Source organism: Sciurus vulgaris (assembly GCF_902686455.1).
Source record: "Sciurus vulgaris genome assembly, chromosome: 4".
Lineage (NCBI taxonomy): Eukaryota > Metazoa > Chordata > Mammalia > Rodentia > Sciuridae > Sciurus > Sciurus vulgaris.
Window position 1 is genome coordinate 148,878,379 of NC_136464.1, and position 18,966 is coordinate 148,897,344.

Here is an 18,966-nt window from a genome sequence, read left to right on the forward strand (position 1 = left end):
ACTGGTGTGTGAAATCTTTGTTTTAATTCTGGTGTCTTTTGATGGACTTTCTGAGTCTGCTGAAAGATGATTTTTGATTGTGTTGGACAGTGAAAATATTTTGAGAAACAATGAGCTTCCTTCGGGTGTTTAGTTGAAACTAAAATTGTTTTAATTTTTTTCTCTTGACCATATAATGTTCAAGGTGATTTTTTTCAATGCATGATTATGCTCCTTAACTCCTCCCTAGTCGCCCATGAAGGACCCTATTTTAGTACCATTGATGGGTACTAGGTCCTCACTTCTCCAGGCTCATCTCCTGCTCATTCCTCAGCTCCTTAGCTGACCTTGACATACAATGAAAGCAGCACCGCAGAGCACCCACTGGCTCTTCCCTCTCTCAGAATACCCTTTTCTCGGACATTCACATGTCTGACTCCTTTCTTCCTTCATGTCTTGGCTCAAATGTTACCTACTGTGTGGGGCCCACCCTGACCGTGTTACAATATTTAAAATTATAACCTTCCTTATCTGTGAACCCCTCTTTCCTGTTGTATTTTTTAATTGCAAAGCATTAACCACCTTCCACTATGCCCTAGAAATTATTTATTACATGGATTGCTTTTCTTTCTCTCTCTGCTGGATGTAAAATCCTGGAGGGCAGGTATTATGTTTAGTTTACTGACTTAACACAAGCAACCAGAACAGTATCTGGCACAGACTAAGTGTCAATTCAGACTGGCTCAGATCATAGGAGGGAGAGAGGAGGGAGAGAGAGAGAAAGACACCAAGCATTAAATACAAATTTATAGGACATTCATTTTGCATTCTTAGGGTATTTCCTGCCTTTTATCAAAAACTTCAAACTCATCTTTAAAGGAGCTACTCTATATTGCATTTTTGTCTTTCCAGGGCCCAGTCCTCATCTGGCTGTGTAAGACTAGAGCAAGGTCTTGGATCAACTCCTCCTAGGAAACCAATCTCGAGGAGTGTTTGAAATTTAAAAACTGAGCCTCTGGTTACAATTTATAGTCTTAATACAGTGAATCTAGGCAAAATCAGCAAAACGTGCCTCTGCTGAACTTATTTATCTAATATAGAAAAGGAAATAGTAAAGAAGGTCAGAAGATAAATCTTGGGTTGGTTGGTTTACAACATGAAAACATGAAACTAAGGGAGAAAAATAATAGGATCCATGCAATGGACTCTGTTTTTTTTTTTTTTTTTTTTTTTTTTTTCCTGAGCCAACCAGTTGGTGAAAAAGTAAGCAGTGGAGTTGGCTCTACTGCTGAGGAAGAGGGCGATGTGCTTGGACATCTCATTTATTTCCCACTTGGAAATTTCCACCTTGGTTAGTGAGGGGTAGGGCCTGCTCCCTACACCTCAAGTAGTCTGTAGTTGCTGATGTTGGCCTTGAACTTGAGATCCTCTGGTCTTAAGCTCCCGAGTTGCAGAGATTCCAGGCATGTACCACCATACCTAGTTTAACGTAGTCTATAGTGACTTTGTGTGACTTTTGTTCACAAAAGTTAGCTTGAGCAAGACATTGTCAGAAGGAGTACTACGAAGTACTCTCTGTTTTTGAATAAGAATTAGATTATTACTAAATCAATCATTTCTGGAAAAATGGGAGAAAGTCACTTGAGTTGTATGGTTGCTGTAGGAATGTCATTTGTAGGATGGATCATGACATCTGATGTCAGACAAAAAAAAAAGAGGCAATTTCAAGTAGATGGACATCATGTAAATGTTAAACAAACGGAAAAACTCATAAAAGCTCAGCAGGGATGTTCCAAGATGTAATCCTTTCTTTTAATAGTGCCTTAACCTATGCTCATTTATTTCACATACTGTTAGAATTATATGAAAAACTGAAAGCAATATTTTTTTCTTTTCTCCCCAAGTTTATTCCTCCTTTCCCCCAGTCCCCCAGTCTGAGAAATCTGAACATAAATTCAACTGTAAAGTTTCCTTTTATCTCAGTGTTTACCTCTGAAGCCAGAAATATCACAGTTTGTTCATACTTCTTCCTCCTCCTCCTCTTCTCCTTTTCAAATCTTAATATGCATTTCAAATAAGAAGAAACCTGCCTGGAGAGTTCCCAATCACAAAGAAAACAATACAGAGTCTGTGTCATTAGAGGCCTGTCACTTTTTAGTTAATTTAGTCACAATTTAGTCTCTTGTTGCCAAGGCTATGAAATAAATATTGTGCTTAAGTACAGTGCAATTCTTCCACATTTTAACCACTAAATCATTCTGAAATCTCTTTGGTTTCTTCCCAACTCCAGCACAAAGGATGCTTGATTTGCTACAAATTCTTCACCTCTGGTATGATCTTAATAAGAAATACTTATGTTACTCATTTGCTCTGAGCTTGAAGTTTTGATAAAGACATGAAAAAGGGATGCTTCATGTTCATGCTAAAAACTAGAAAAACCATAAGCACTTTTAAGGATCATCCTTTTATTAATTGAATTACATTCTCAAAGACTTAGGGATATTTGATGAACTAAAGAGGAAGTTTTCAGGTTTGTTGCTCTTGCATAATCAAATTACAAGAGTCAACACGACATTGACTATTATTCTGTAGAAGTTGCAACAATTCCTCTTTAAATACTTAATCAACATTTCTTAATTTTGCTTTGAGCAAAACTCTCACATTACTGGAAAATGTGTTCATTTTTGACACCACATCAGTCATATTTAGCAGTTACAGTTCCTGTTCTCAGATGCTTTGTTAGAGTGGGTTAATAAAATACCGTGTCTTACTAGAATTTGAAGAGTATTTTAATTATAGGGAAAAAGCAGCAGATATACCAAAAGGGAACCAGAATGTTATTGTTTAGGTTCATAGGAGGAAGCACAGAGTAAAATAAAACTAGTAATTAAAACTATTCCCATTATCAAATTAAAATATTAACTGAACAATTTTAGAAAATATATCTCAAAGTAGAAAAATTCAAGGGGAAGTGTGGTTACATTTTAGTTGACAGACTTTTATTAACTTTTTAAAAAAATTGTGAGCATAGTCACTACACAAATTTGTATTTGGCTTCTAAAATAGATATTTAAATGTAAAATAACCAATATTTTGGTATTTCTCAATATATTAACTTGTTGGCATTGCTTGAAAAAAAAAACACAATTCCAATGCACTGTACTGTATAAAATATTAAGAACATATATAAAAAAAATTGAGAGTAACTGAAACATCAAGATATAAAATTATATAAAGTATGTGGTGATTGTTTAGCCTCCCATGCAGCAAAACATGGAACTATCTGGTTATCTGATTCATTTGATTGTGATAGCCTACCTCTACATAGAGTTTAGGCATAAAAGTATACTTTGGAGCTTGAATTGCCTGCATTTTCTAGCTACCTTGATTTTATATGACTATATTTGTATGGTGTTTATCTATGTACACACACAAACACATATGCACGTGGAAATGTGTAAGCAGTGTCATAAGTTTCTGCCAAAGAAGCTAGAAAGTCTCTTTAGTAGAACAAATTTGGTTTGAAATTCACTGCAGTGAGGAGAATACATACTGATGGAATCCTGGGCATCTCAGAAAGATGTTACAAAGAACCTGTATAGGATTTAAGCTCTGGTTGGGTGGCTTGAGGGAGGGTCTAGGGAAGCAGGGATTCACTCTAGATTGGATGCTGTTAGAAAGTAGAGCGGTCTGAGATTTACTAGCCAGCTCTCGCCCATAGTGAGCGCCTTCCCTTTCTCTCATGTGAGGACAAAGCTGTGATTAGTTAACAAATAGCAGTCCTCATCTGAGCTAAGAAATAGGTTATTTGGTATTTTATGGGTAACATAGTGACCTTGTTTTTAATCTGTGCTTAGACAAAATTATGAAGTGAACTGGCTTGGTCTTGTTTCTTCAAGGTCTCAGAGTAGCCTTGTCAGAGTTGGGTATTCCAAAATGACTCAAGTCTGACAGAAGAATCTAGCCATGAAAGTCAATCCAGCTTCGGACATCAAGGGCTGCTCTTCATCCTTTCTCAATAGGTTCATCCTTATTCTATAACTGGAAGATCTCATAATTTTTGTGTGTCCACATGTTAAGTTGCCTCTTTTGCTACCCAAAAGTGTAATTCAGCACAGGTAGTTGGGTTAGCTCTCCATTACTATGACAAAATACCTGAGATAATCAACTTAAAAGGAAAAGTATTTATATGCCCTCACAGTTTTAGAGGTTTCAGTTCATAGTTGTTTGGCCCCATTGACTTTGGGTCTGTGGTGAGGCAGAACATCATGGCAGGGAGCAGGTAACAAAGGAAAGCCCCACTTCATGGGGGCTGGGAAGAAAAGGACAAGGAGGAGGAGTCTCAATAACCCCTACAAGGGCTCATTTCTGGTGACCTACTTCCTTCCATTCGGCCCTACCCCACAAATTTCCTCCATTTTCCAATAGTGCCATCAGCTTTGGGACCAAGCTTACAATGCATGAACCTTTGGGCAACATTTAAGATCCAAACGATAGAAGTTAGATAAGAGAGAACATGAAGATATTCTGCCCGGAAAAACAATTATTACTCATTGGTTCTCTTACCAAATAGTTGCCTTTTGGAGGGCTGATCTGCTTTCCATCTCACGCTTTAGGATCACATTTGTTTTCTCCATTGTCACTGGAGGAGCATTTGGTAACAGTACAAAACAAGATAGCAACCTTTTCTCCCAATAAATGTGAATTTTCAGTTTTATTTTGAAAGAAGTATTAAGTTTTCAATAATCCATAGGAGAAAAAAAATCCTTCCCCTACCCTTAGTTCAATATCTCTCTCCTCTTATCACCAGTAAGCATATTGCTAAAGGTCAACACCAAACTATTCCCCTGTCCACAGTTTATTCCCGCCAAAAAATTAACATCTAGTATTTTGAACTTTACCTTGAGGACAACAAGGATCTAGAGTCAGTATCCACACTACTACTGGTCTCTTTTTCAAGAAAGCACTTGATATGTATTAAAGAGGGGGGAGGCTGTCAGTCTGTTTTGTGCTGCTGTAAGAGAATACCCAAGACTGAGTAATTCATAATGAACAGAAACTTATTTGGCTCTGGATTTAGGAAGCTTGAAGTCCAAGAAAGGGGGTCAGCATCGGGCCTTTGACCCTCATGACCTAAACACCTCTCATTAGTCTCCATCTCCCAACACTATTGCATTGGAGAGTAATGCTTTTTTTGGGGGGGGGTGGGCAGAATACATTCAAACCACAAGGGAGGAAAGAAATTGTTTAGAGAAGGTGCAGAGAGTTCATTGTACTCTCATATGAGATGGAGGTGGCCCATGTGAGCCCGGTCCTTCTTTTCTTTGATTTCTTCTGCCCTTCATTTCTTATCCTTGTTTCACTCACCTCTGGTTTAAAGATATCCATTTTTGTTTTACACATGGCCTTAAATATGTATGTATCCTTGTAAAATACACAGTGCTGGTTTCATGTATGTTTTTAATTTATCTACATAGTACTTTGCTATAAATCATTTCCTGCATCTCATTTTTTTCTTTTGTTATAAAGCATCCATGTTGCTAGATGTGCATCTAGTTTGTGGTTTGAAACAACCAGTACATACATAGTACACACTGAAACATTATTTATAGTAAGTTTGAAATAATCTTAATATTGTACACTAGGGAATGGTTAACTAACCCTAGATTAGCAGTGAGATAACATGCCTCCATTAACAATGATAGTGCTGGATACAATGCAAAACATTTTTAAGACAAGGTTAAGTGAGAAAAGCAGATGAATTGTCTTTATACTGTGAAAACAACCACATAAAAATACACACTCAAACAGCCAAGGGCTGGAAAGGATGAGAGAAAAATGAAAACAGCCACGCATGGCAAAGCAAGGGAACCATGGGTAGCATCTCTCCTGTAGTTGTTTTAGTAAGTGGCATGGGGATTTGGGTTTATAGTACAGTCAAGAAGGAAGGTCACAGCAGTACTAATCTGCTGTCTGTTCCAGAATCTGCATTGGGATGCTGTTCCTTTTTCCACTGGCGTCCTGCAGTCCCTTTCAGCTGCATTTGTCTCAGCCTATGGGAAACATGCTTAAAGTTAAAAATATTTTCAAATGACTGAGTTAGATCTAAGTGTTGCAAAATCCAAGTATCTTCAGGATTAAACAAGAAAAGCAAAACACATAAGTTATGCATATTATACCATTTGTGCAAAAAAAATAAGACACATGAACTTGTATTTGCAAGAGAAAATTCTGGAAAGATAAGGAAATGATCTGCAAGGGGGACATACTTCAAAGTATAAAATAAATATTTTCTGCTTTCTAAAAACCCTGTACCAGGTATTAATTTTTCAATTAAAAGTTTATTTAAAAAAAGTAACCCATTTCATAAACGTAATTTTAGGTCCTGACTTCTTAAACATAATTTTTAAAAAATGTTTTGCAGAGTTCTCTAAAAAAAAAAAAAAAAAAAAAAAAAAAAAAAAAAAAAAAAAAATCACATTTTCAGCCCCCAATTGTGCACTTTTTTAAAGTGATGATGTGCAAGCCCAATTTGAGGCGGGCTGGCAGGTATTGTAAACCACCACGCACACAACATTCCGACATTAATTCCAAAGCAGACCTAACAGATATTAAGATAGGTTCACGAAGAATTGGGGGCCAAAAAGGGTTACAAAAAGCTTCGGACGTGACAGCATTGTCCTTAATAAGCTCTTGCTCCAGGAGTCCGCAGTTCCTGAGAGTGCGGCGGGCGTCATTTGTCCTCCAGGCTCCACACCCCAGGGACCCCGGCCTCGCCACCACCTCACAAGGGTGCCCCGGCGGTCGGGCTATGCGACTCCGCCCGCCGCCACCGAGTCCCAGGGTCGCCGCCCCCTCCGCCGCGTCACTTGTCCCTGGAGCGCGCGGCGAGCACCTACCACTGGTGGAGAAGCGCAGGGGAGAGCGAGTGGCTCTTCCCCGGCCCGCGGCCTTGCGCCGCTCATGCGGGCGCCTGGGCCTGGCGCTAAATTTAAAAACCTAACACGAGCGCCGGCTGGTCCCGGAAACGAAACCGAATTCAACCCGCGGGCCATCTCCCCGCTCGCCAGCCCCTCAGCGCGCCGCGCCACCCGGAATAGACCCTCCACCCGCCATTTCCGGCGGGGCGCTGGGACTGAGGCCCGTGGCGGCGGGGTGCGTTGCCGCGCGCGCGTCCCGGAGGAGGCGGGCGCCATGGCTACGCGCGTGGACTGCGGGGACGGGGCTCGCGCTCAGCAGCACGTGTTCCTGGTTCCAGGTAAATACGGCCGCCGCGCGGGGCGGCAGGCGGGGCGACCGCCGGGACCGTGTCCACCCGCTGAGGTGCAGTGCCCCGCGTGTGCGCGTCCTCAGCGCCCCCAACTCCCGCGGCTGCCGCCCCCGCCCAGGGGGCCGGAAGGGCCTCTCCCAGACGCCCTACGCCGCATCTTGGTCACATGCCGTAGCCAGCCGCGGTTTTCAAACGCGGAAGCGCACCAGGGACCGGCCCGATCGCTCTAGGATCCAGTGAGCTGAAGGGATCAGTGAGCCAGTGGGTTCGAAGTCTCCGGTGCGCCCCGGTGCCCCTGGGGCTCCTGCACGTGGGGGTAGTTTGGTGTCCCCAGTTGAGCGTCATCGAGCCTGTCGCATTTGAAACAGGGATCCAGTAGGCCAGGAGTGGCCTTGGAGACTGTGCTGTTTTTACTGGGCCCCTTCCCTGGAACTGGCCTGGAAAGGCAGAGCAAGAGGTTAGGCCAAGGATGATCTTAGCTCAGCAGGATAATGACCACAGTAGCTTCAGAACCAGGCCCTTTGGCCTCTCTGCAAATGGTGACCAGACATCTAGGGTATGCAGGGAAGTGGGTGGAGGGGGCATGGAAGGGTGGACAGTCAGTGCCACATGAAGAGACCCTTTAAGCCTCAGAGTAAATGCCATATACATTTGATCGTGTAACTTTGGAAAGAAGGAAAATTCCCTGTTCGTTGTATTTAATGTTGAGATCTAGCCTAGCAAATGCAGAGTGTTTTTGCAGTAAATATACACTGATATGACACAGTTGCCCAGCAATGTAGATTTTTATAAAATTACATGAAAATTTCATAGCAGTATGTCAATATTTTTTGCATATATGCTTAATTTCCCCATTCCTTTGTAAACAGTTATAATATACACGCAGTAAAATATAGGGATTTCAAGTGTGTAATTCACCCAACCTTTTGTCTCTTGTGCCCCTAGCAGCTTCTCCTGGTGCCTCCTCTAGATATCCCCAGTTGTCTCTGTGCTGACCTCACCAGAGATTAGTTTTGCCTATTTGGCTACCAGTGTACCCTTCTGTTTCTGGCTTCTTTCTCTCACCATCCTTATCTGTTAGGTTCACCCATGTTGTGGATAACAGTGGGTTGGTTTCTTGGTGGGTTAGTTGGCTTTTTCATTGCTCCTTGTAGTTCATGGCATGAATATCCATGCTATTTATCTCCTTTACTGAGGATGACATTTGGATTGTTTCCAGTTTGTAACTCTTATGAGTGATACTTCTAAGACTATTCTTGTGAGGCTTTTGATGAACATGGATATTCATGTCTCTAGGGTATGTACTCTGGAATGGAGTGACTGGTCCTAGGTACTGCGTAGTTATTTAGCTTTAGTAGCCATTGCCAAATGGTTTTCCGAAGTGGTTGTACTGATCCACCTCCCACCAGTAGAGCATGAAAGTTCCTGCTGCAAAATTCAGGATTTTGACTGAGTCTAGCTGTATATACATGCTCTCCTTTCATCTCGCTTTTGTCACATAAATACAACTAGATTTTCAGAATAAGAACTCTCATTTTTCAGAATCAAGTGCATTGTTATTATTCGGACATATGCAATATCTGATCGTTTGAGTTTCTTATTTTGTTGTCTGTTTTTTCAGTATTGACATTTTGATTCTTAAAGTGTATTTGTACCCTCATTATATTAAACACAACCCCCCAAAATAATTAAATATTGAATGTGTCCCTGAAAATTGAAGATTTAATATATCTACTGAGGGGTGGTGAAGAGTTTTGGCTCATTTCCTGTTCAAAGCTGAGATGTACTGTCACCTTTTAAGCACTGGGGAGACTGAACATCAGGGAACTGATAGTGCTGTATGGTCAGGTGGAGGAAGAAAAAGGCCTGGCTTCTAGAACTCTTTAAAACTTGAGCTCCCCCCTTCCTTCTTTCTTCCAGCTGGCCTTTAGTGCCACCTTCAGGCTCTAAAGGTACACACACAGTTTGGTAGGTACCCAGCGCCACAATGGTTTTCAAGCTTGAGGGCGTGGGTCCACCTGGGAGCCATGCCCCACCCCCAGAAGTCCTAGGGCTTGAGAATGTGCCTTTCTAATGAGTTCCCAGGGGCTGCTGGGGCTGCTGCTGGTCCAGGGACTCTGCTGAGAACCACTTCTGTGAGGTTCGGCCTTTGGGATCTAGACTGAAATATAGGAACCCCAACCTCAGGCTTAGAGCTCTTTTTTGCCATGGCCAGAGTTTACATGTCAGCAGGTACAAAGAAGTTCAGTGTAGGAGGTCTGTCTTCATGCTGTTTTTTCCAGGAGATGGGGAATCCTTCAGTTAGTTATGCATTCAACAGTAGGAAACTGCATGCCCTTTGCTGAGTGAGCACCTTAGCTACAGTGAGGTTGGATCCTTAGTAAAGGAAATAAAAATTTTATGAAAATTTTCAAGAGTATTTGGTAGAAGCAGTGTGTACTCAGTTTTAGAAAACTTCTGGGATCTGGAGAACTCTTGTGTATTGAAAACTCAGCACATTATCCACCAGAATAACAGCTTTAAAGGGATTTTTCCTTGTGACAATGTAAAGCCACCTAACCTTGTGATGGCACTTTTTTCCAACATTGAAATCATATTTACTAAGTTGACTACTATACTGTTATATCATGAAGGATTATATTAAAGAGTTGGATTTGGGTCACTTTGCCTCTCATTTGCAATTTTAGTTGGCAAAACTCGAATATCCCAGATAAGCAAAAGCTGGAACTTGGGAGGGAAGCCTGTAAGGTATTCAGACTTAGCACTTGCATTTTCATAGGCAGGTGGAGCAGAAATGCTTCTCATTTCTGTAAGGTAAGCACTTCTAAGTTTGGGGTATTCTTAATGTTTCTCTAAAATATCTGGGCATACTAGGTTATTGGCAGTTTTAGTTTCTCTAAGAGACTTTTAACAACTCTGCTTTTTAGAACATGTTAGTAGTTTTGTTCCTCTCTGCTTCCCTAAAAGTAAATGTTTCGTATCTTTAATATTTTTCTTTAGTCCAAGTTTTGTACACAAGTCAGTTCTAAGCTGGGATGACCCAGGGGCGAGGATCAGCTGGGAGCATGTTGGCTGAGTGTGGGACAGACGACTTTGTGTATTGCTGTTGGGACTGAATAGCAGGATTCACCTCCCAGGAAGTGGGAAAACCCAATGTTGTGTGTGGCCTGATTAAAATTTCCATATAAGCCCCCTGAGTAAAAGGTTTTCCAGACCAAAATGGACTTCAGATCGAATCTTCACTTCTCAACAAGTATTTCTTTCTATATTGCTATAGGACTTTCCCCCTTTGTTTCATGAAAATAAATGTTAGAAATTATTTTAGAAAAGGTGGTATTGGTCATTTCCCTACAGATGGCACAAGTGAGGGCCAGTTTCTTGAGGATGGAGGATGGGTAGGTTTTTGAGAGATAAGAATCCCAAGCCTGCCTATCGTAGACATTTCAAGTACAATAAGAGCTTTTTAGGTGGGCATCATGATAAAATAAATAACAATATCAGAGTTGCCTCTTCAAATGGAAAGCAAAAACAGAAGTGAAAGTATTATATGAATTCACCCTTTAAAACTGTGTTCTCTTTAAAGATTAAAAAATAAGTCAAATTTAAAAGCAAAAGCCAACTTCCTATGTTATGATGGAGGAAATTTATAGTATAATGTTGTTGTTTCTGATCTGTCCAGTAACTTTCTGTAAGCCCTGAAGAAACATGTCTTGTTAGGGACGAGGGGAGAAAGTGAAAGTGTAGGACGAATTACCATAGACCTCGGTGATCCGACAAAACAAAAAAAAAAACAACTTTTTTTTCCTGTTTTGCCTAAGGGTGGGCACATGTTGGAAAAGTTGAAGCAGGTTTTCTGCCCTTTGTCAAAACTGTTTGCATATATGCATGCATGTATATGTTTGCGTTTAGAAATATGCCTTGTGGGCATACCTTGGCAGAGGTAGAGAACCTGGCCAATTCAAGTGCCGACTTGAGACAGCCTCTGAATAATTCGGCTGAGCTTCTAGGAAGATGTCATTTACTCAGCAGTCTCCTGCAGGCAGCAGCAGTATGGGTCTTTGAGTTTTCCAGTACGGAGCATGTTTAACATTTTCTGAGTCTGTCTTTACCTTTAAAAAACATTTTTTTTTTTTGATAGGGCCCATCTGACCTTTCTCAGCTGGCCACTGGATCTGCTCCCCTGGCTATCTGAGCACGTTCTGAAATGGGTGGACTAAATCAGTTGCCAGTTGGTGTAATCAGGCTGTTCCTGGAACCTGATCTCGTCTTAGTATTGTTCCAAAAGACCTGGCACAAGTAAGACTCATGGTTCCCACGTATTTATCCTCCATGGGGAAAAAATTTCATAAAAGAAAAGAAAGCAGTGTTTATAATTTTTTATTTGAATAGAGGATTAGGGACTTCAGGGGTTCTCCCACACCCTCTGAGCTTTAACTGTGATGTTAAAGCAAACAACTCTGGGTCAGGGATGTAACTCAGTGGTAGAGCATTCTCCTAGTATGCTGGAGGTCCTGGGTTCTATCCCCACTACTGCAAACAGGAAAACAACCCAGTTAGTGCTTCCTAAAGCCTGGATATATTAAAAGACACCTAAATACTAAATTTGTGCTATTTGTTATCTCTGTGTCCTTGAACGAATTGCTTCCTTATTGTGAAGTGTCTATTCCTCATCTCTGCAGTGGGGAGACGAGTACTAGTCTAATGGGGTACTTGTCTGTGGCTCCATTGCTCCCAACTCTTCTCCAGTTTAACTGGGCCTGGGTTGGAGTAGGTATTTGATAAATATTTACTGAAAGAATGTCTCTCCTTCTATTTCTTCCTGTGATATCTTTACTTACACTGTCCTTTTTCCTCTCCTTCCACTTCTGTCCAAATTCTACCCATTCTTCAAGGCTTGGTTCAACTTTATTTTCCACAAAACCAAATCATTTGCTGAAATCCAACTTATTTTTGAATGTCCATGGCTTTGTGTCTCCCTTGAACTCTGCCTGCTTTTCTCCACTTTCTGCTTATCCTTTTAAACCTACCTCAGGGTCACCTCTACCAGAAGCCTTCCCACTGGGCCTGTCCTATTAAGTGTACAAGTTAGTGGTACCTCTGGTCATACATGTCATCATGATTATTCAGTATCATTTTTGTATAAATACATATTGAACACCTTACACAGGCCAGGAGCTGGCGAGGGTCCAGGCGTGTTCTCTCTGAGTAGCCAGTGGCTTCTAAGTGGTGGGCCCCTTGGCCTTCAGCTTCAGAGCACAGTCATTCCTAATGCTTGTAAAGAGCCACTTAAAACTTGTGGACTTTTGTTCAGAACTTCCCTTGTGACTTTATTTTCTAGGGATGACTTTGCTAAGTGAACTGGGCCACCAGTGAAAAGACTCGTAAGGGACTCAGATCTGTATGTTCTGGTGCCTCTTTTCATTATCTTCCCCTGGAACTGCTAGGCTGCAGTCTGGTGTAGCTGCCTCCCACCAGAGCTGATCCTATGAGGGCCCAAATTTGCCAAAGCCCTGCAGTAATTTACCTTGTTTTTAAACTTTTTGTTGTTGCTCTCAATATGAGAATTTTTGACTCATTAACTCTTCACTTATACATTTTTATTCACCTACTATTTTTTAACTAACTTTAAAAAAATTAGAATGGTAGTACCCAGGATGGAAATTTTAGTAATGCAAAAAAATAAATAAATAAATAAATAAAGAAGGAAATAATTTGTCATTCTGCCACCCTGAAATAAAAATTTTAGAGATATTTATTTCCATTTCTTTTATGCTATGTGTATCACAAAAGGAATTTCAGTGCTTTAAAATTTTTCTTATTTTTCTGTCTCCACCTTTATTTCATTCTTTACTCTTACTATTGACGTCCAATAATACTAAAAAATTCAGGGGAGTTGGGATTCTAGGAAAGTGCTATATGGTACTGTTTATTTCTACAAGGAATTAGAGAAAACAGTTAACATTGATTTAACAAAGAACTGAGGGGTTGGAATATTTTTCTGTTAACGACCTGTCCCTGTAATCCCAGCTACTGGGAAACTTGGTGGGAGGATCACTTGACCCAGGAGTTTGAAACTAGCCTGGGCAACATAGTGAGAACCCTGTCTCAGAAACAACAACACACACACACACAAACCTAAAAAGAAAAACTTGCAATATGAAACAAAGCTGACAAAGCGAATTTGTATATTATACTTCAAGCATTGAAGACGCATGAGTTTATGTTCACTCAGTAGATGATATACATTTGGAATATATTATCTTTAAAAACGGATAAAGATTGAAAATACAAATGGTGCAAGAGAGATGAAGATAAATTCACAGAGCTCTAAAGGATACAGTGGTAAACTAGGACATTTTGAAAGCCACCGGAATGGGTTGAATTTTTGAGGACAGCCTTCTGCATACCTTCCTCTGTATGCTGGGCATAAGCAGGAAGCCAGTTTGAATGGTGTCTGAGTCTGCCTTAGTATGGAACTATTTACTGTTTTTCCCTGTGAGGTCAATGCATCTGGGTTGTGTATTACAAAGCCTGACTTGGACTTCTCCAGGAGTTCCTGAGCAGGTTCCCATTTTCCTAGGAGAGGCCAGCTGTGTGCTGGGGCAGGGCAATGGAGTATGGAGCATGTGAGGACATCTGGAAACAGGGTGTCATGGCAGCAGGAGGCCCTGGGTTTCTGCCTGTGTGTTAACTTCCTCTACTCAAAACAACTTCCTCCACATAGTGGAAAACAGGCTGCACCCTTTCCCCAGGCCTCAGGTTTCCTGGTGTGAAACTTTTCAAGACAGTCTTCTGACTGGGCCCCCTGTGGTCACAGGCATCTCCACCCTCACCCCTGTTAAATGTGGCTGAGAGGGTAGACTCCACTACAGGCACAAGGTGAAAGGAGGACAAAAGGGACTTGAGGGTGAGGTGTGCTTTGCTGGAAGAAAAGGATGAACAGCACAAGAATTAGCTGCTGCCTTCACTTACCAGTGGAACTCTGCTGTGGCCAGAAGCCTTAGACCTATTTGATCTCAGTTGTCGGGCCTCTCTGACTGGCTTATGCATAGATGGCAGAGGCTTATTTGTATGGAGAAATGGATTCTGGTTGCAACTTTTATAGTTGTCCCTTGGTATTTAAGGATGATTGGTTATAGGGCACCCACAGATACAAAAATTTGAGTGTCCAAATCCCTTTTTATAGAATGGTGTAGTATTTGCATATAACCTAGGCAGTTCTCCCCTTTACTTTAGATCATTTCTAGATTACCTAAAATACCTAATATAATGTGAGTGCTATGTAAATAGTTATTGTATTGCTTAGGGAATGACATCAAGGAAAGAAGTTTGTCTAGTTTCAGTACAGACAGATTTTTCCATCAGAATATTTTTGATCCAATGTTAGTTGAGTCCATAATGTGGAATCTGGACATGGAGAGCTGATTTTACTTGCCTTCATTTCCTCAAGGTTTATGTAATTTTTACGACCCATCTCTTGTCTTTGGATTTTGTATCTCTTGTAACTCTGTAGTACACTTTCATGTATGCTCACAATGACCTTGGGCAGCAGTTAAGGCAAGTTTTATATTACTGTTTTACACATCAGGAAACCAAGACTCAGAAGTCAAATTGTCTATTCAGCAGGCAGAAGGATTTCAGTGACAGGACCCCTGTTCTAGTCCATGGGCCATCCTACTGCCTGAAAGGTGGCATCCAGCACGGTGGTATCATAGCACCATGGAGGAGACAGGGGACCTGGAAGGGCTGAGTCCTCTTCTCCCTTGATTTGATTGGGTCCACACACACCTCTTCTGGAGCCAGCACTTGCTGTCAGATATCCCGGTCAGGTCTGTCCTTTCTACCTCTCCAAAATTTTCCTTCTTCCTAGATATTTCAAGCCCCATCTCTATAGGTTGTTAGTATCTTTGGCTCTGAGCTGGTTGTGAACCTGAATTTTATCACCAGCTTTTTCTCCAGTTCATTTTCCAGGCCATTCGTAGAAACATGGCTGTCAATAGGGATAGTCTTGAAAGATTGGAGGTTTTGTTTTTCATGGTCTTGGTGAAGACCAGTTTTAATTTTTTTCCCTAAAACTTCAAAAAAAGTTATACTTCGAGGAACCTATCACTTGGAAATCATTTTCCTAGTATCTTCCCCTGCCCCCGCTTCTCTCTGTCCTCCCTCCTCCCTCTCCCTGCTCTCCTTTCCCTCTCTCCCTCTGGATTTGCCTCTGTAGTCTTTGAAGAAACAGAGCCTCAAAGCCCAGAAAATGACCCACATCTCTTTGATGGTGGTGCTAACATCTTGTGAGGGGAAAGGCATACAGCTATTACTGAAATTAGCATTCCTGGAAGCTGCAAGGAACTTGAAAAGTGTGCTGATTTGTCTTGCATGCATTATCTTTGTGTGCTAGCAAAGTGTTTCCAAGGAAGACTCTCTGGCAACCAGGCAGGAGGGAACCAGGGGGTCTGAATCTGTTCCAGTGGCTAAACTGGAGCCATTTAGGACACTTACTACATGAACATGGCTGTGATAATCTCATTTTTTTTGATATTGGATCTTCTTTAAAAAGCCAAATAGCCCTGATATGTTATCTAAAAATAGAGCCAGTGGAACTTTGATGTTTCTCTTCTCCATGTAACATGGGTGTGGGTTTCTCAGAGCTTATCTCTTATGTGCCAAAAATCAGACAGGATCTTGAGCAAATGTCCGTTGCTTCCAAGTCATAAGAGCCCTTGGCAAAAAGGTGATTCTTTCTCTCTCCTGTCATGTCTTTGAACTTTAAATAATACAAAGAAAATTGTCTTAAACAAGAGAGGGATAAAAAAGAGCTGCCAAGTTTAAAAAACTGGTTGATAAATAATTTCATATCAACTGTGCAGAAGCCCATACTGTATAGTTTGTAGATGAAAAATAATGGACCTTTTTGACTTGTGGAAAACTTCGTGACTAAGTTTTCAAAATTACAGAGTGATTAAGTCTGTGCATTGATACGTGCTGTGTACCCTGAGTTTCAAGCATTGAAATGTTACATATAATTGGGGAGTGTACCCAGTGATGTATATGATATTATAATCCCTAATAATACGTCTGCTTTCTTTTCTTACTGTTGATCAACTTTGAATTTATCTGTTTTTAGATGTTTCTCATATCCCACAAGAGATTTCTGTTTTTCATGTGCTTTTTGGATCCTGCCCCTTTCTCTGTTTGACTTTGTCTACTCCCATCCTTTGTTCTTTGGCATTATGGTCTCCTGGCTGGGTTAGACTAGTGGCTGATTAGATATCCCTGAGGACATCTGGGGAGGATTCTACAGGTTGGGGACAGATAGTTTGAGACATTTGTGTAACAGAAGAAAGTTATCCCTAGATAAATACCATGCTTCAGAGCTGCAGTTTGTGACTTTTGAATTATGAAGATGAAAGAATTACGGTATTGTAGTTGAAAATGTTGGGTTTGCAATAATATTTGCTTGAGTTTAAATTCTGATTCTACATTTGACTAGCATTGTGATCTTTAGACAAGTTTTTCATCTAAAAAAGTGGAAGTTATTACAGTACCTATCTCATAGAAATGATATTGGGATTATACTGTGTGACTTAGAGCCTAGCACATAGTAATTGGTTAATAAGATAGCTGTTATTTTTATTTTTGAACTTAGTTGTCTCTTTGTCACTGTGCGTGTTGTTCAGACTTTAAATATCAGGAAAGTAGCAACCACAGAGTCCTTTTCCTTTTTCAGTTGTGAGTGCAAGATGATGGAGCAGGATGATGAATAGATGGAAGATTTGCTGCCAGTTAAAGGTGACCAGTGGGGCATAATTGGATCTTTACAAAGACCATGAGAGAAAACTGTTGTGGAGTCAGTTAGATATAAGGAGCCAGAGAGGCAGGCTTAAGATAATTGAATTTGAAATGGCTAGCAAGACTGATGCCTGCTTCTGATTTTTCTTAATTTTTCTTTTTCTTTTTTCTTTTTTTCTTTTTTTGCAAAAACTACTTCTTAAATTATTTATTGAGCTTGAAGGCATATATCGTCTTATGTAAGGGAGAATCAAAAAGCGAAAGTGCAAGTTTATTCTTAAAAATAGAGTGTGAATAAAGTCTCATTTTCCCAGTACAGTTTTTTAAAAATATTTTTTAAGATGTTGATAGATCTTTATTTCATTCATTATTTGTATGTGGTGCTGAGAATCGAACCCAGTGCCTCACACATGCTAGGCAAGCACTCTGCCACTGAGCCACAACTCCAGCCCTCTCAGTATAGTTTGAAGGAAAGTATTTCACATGAATAAATTTTTCTACATAAGAAAAGTTTGATCTATAAGTATCAAAACTTGGTTATGTCATTTCTTATTGAACTTTTTATAAAATTGAACACGTTATGTAGTTTTTAAGCATATTTCATGTGCAAAGAGCTACTGAGAACTTAACTATACATTTTCTTGATTTTTACACACACATAGAAATACATTGCTCAGACTTTTTAAGCAGGATACATTGATTCTAGTTTAATCTTTTCTAGGAAGGCTAATTGTTAGGTCTTTAGGAACTCTTTGTTTGGAATTTTTATTTAAATTTTGGTCTTCTAGTACCAAAATGTTCTTTATGTTTCTATGTAGTTGAGGGAATGGAACTGATTCTTAGTGAGTACTCTTTACCATATTCTAGACACTTTCATATATATTTCATTTCAATCTAACAAAAACCTATATACTAATTATGATTGTGCCCATTTTATAATTGAAACAACTGAGGCACGTAAAAGTTGAGTATCTTGCCCATTGTCACACTGCTGAGTAAAAAGAGGGGCTGGGGTTGGAAATTGACCTGTCTGATCCTGATTTGGGGCTCATTTTGTGCTAATATTATTGAAGAAATATTCACCAGTTAAAAATGGGTTCATAGATGAGGGTCCTCTTGATAGTCCCTCTTTCCTTTTCTGATTCTCTGTCATTACTCTAAAAAGCAGGATTTTTTTTTTCTTCCTAAGTAATTTAACTATTACTTATCTGTGCTAGATGCAGGTAAAAGTAAATGTTAAAAAAGAATGCAGTTTCACCTGGTGAGTGAGGAACTAGCCCACAGGATGACCCAGGGTTTTCCATATTTAAATGAAAATTCTTTAACTTTGATGAAAACTTTAACCTCTAGTCACAAATGATTTTGCATGCCTAATAATACCAGATACAGAATGAGGACTTAAATTGAAGGTATTATAGCAATACAATTCTTTTTTTCATAATAAGCCTTTAAAATGCAGTGAGAGTTAACCTACTTCCTCCATAAAAGCAATGAAAACACTGACCAAGAGAGTCAAAATCAACTTTTTTAGAACTCCTGAAATTAGCCAAAGACTTCCAACAGTCAGGAGAGTGTTTTTTCAAGAAAAGTTGCTGAATCTCATCAGGAACAGCAGGGTTTGTGGCATGTAACTTGAACTACTCCCATTTTTCTCTGCTCAGTTCTGTGGTAGCCTGGAAAACCAGCAGTCTTGGAAACATGGTACTTGTAAAAGCTAGCAACCTTTCAGCTGCTAGAAAGGATAGACCTGGTTTGAAGCTTTTCAAAAAGTCCCATTCCTAGAGCATTGTCCCTTTTCGACCTGTCTCTCTGTTCCCTAGAAAAGTCCCATTTGCAGGGCGCTGCTACTTGGCCTGATTTGGAATTCAGAGTTTACACTTTGGGAAAAGCCCTATCCCTGGTTCATTTGTCAGAAACAATCAGTGGCAGTT

At 40.3% G+C, this 18,966-nt stretch overlaps 1 protein-coding gene across 8 annotated transcripts in view; it reads left to right on the forward strand.

Moving 5' to 3' along the window:
- Positions 1-6,942: 6,942 nt before the first annotated feature.
- The window catches only part of RNASEH2B (ribonuclease H2 subunit B), a gene marked incomplete at its 5' end in the record, with an annotated part of 91,939 nt that continues 79,915 nt past the window's right edge, over positions 6,943-18,966 (forward strand). For all 8 annotated transcript variants that reach the window (XR_013763509.1, XR_013763510.1, XR_013763511.1 and 5 more), the window contains one exon: positions 6,943-7,237. Coding sequence is in view for 5 of the 8 variants with exons in the window: in XM_079138022.1 (XP_078994148.1) it covers positions 6,943-7,237 (295 nt within the window). The remainder of the gene's footprint in view (positions 7,238-18,966) is intronic.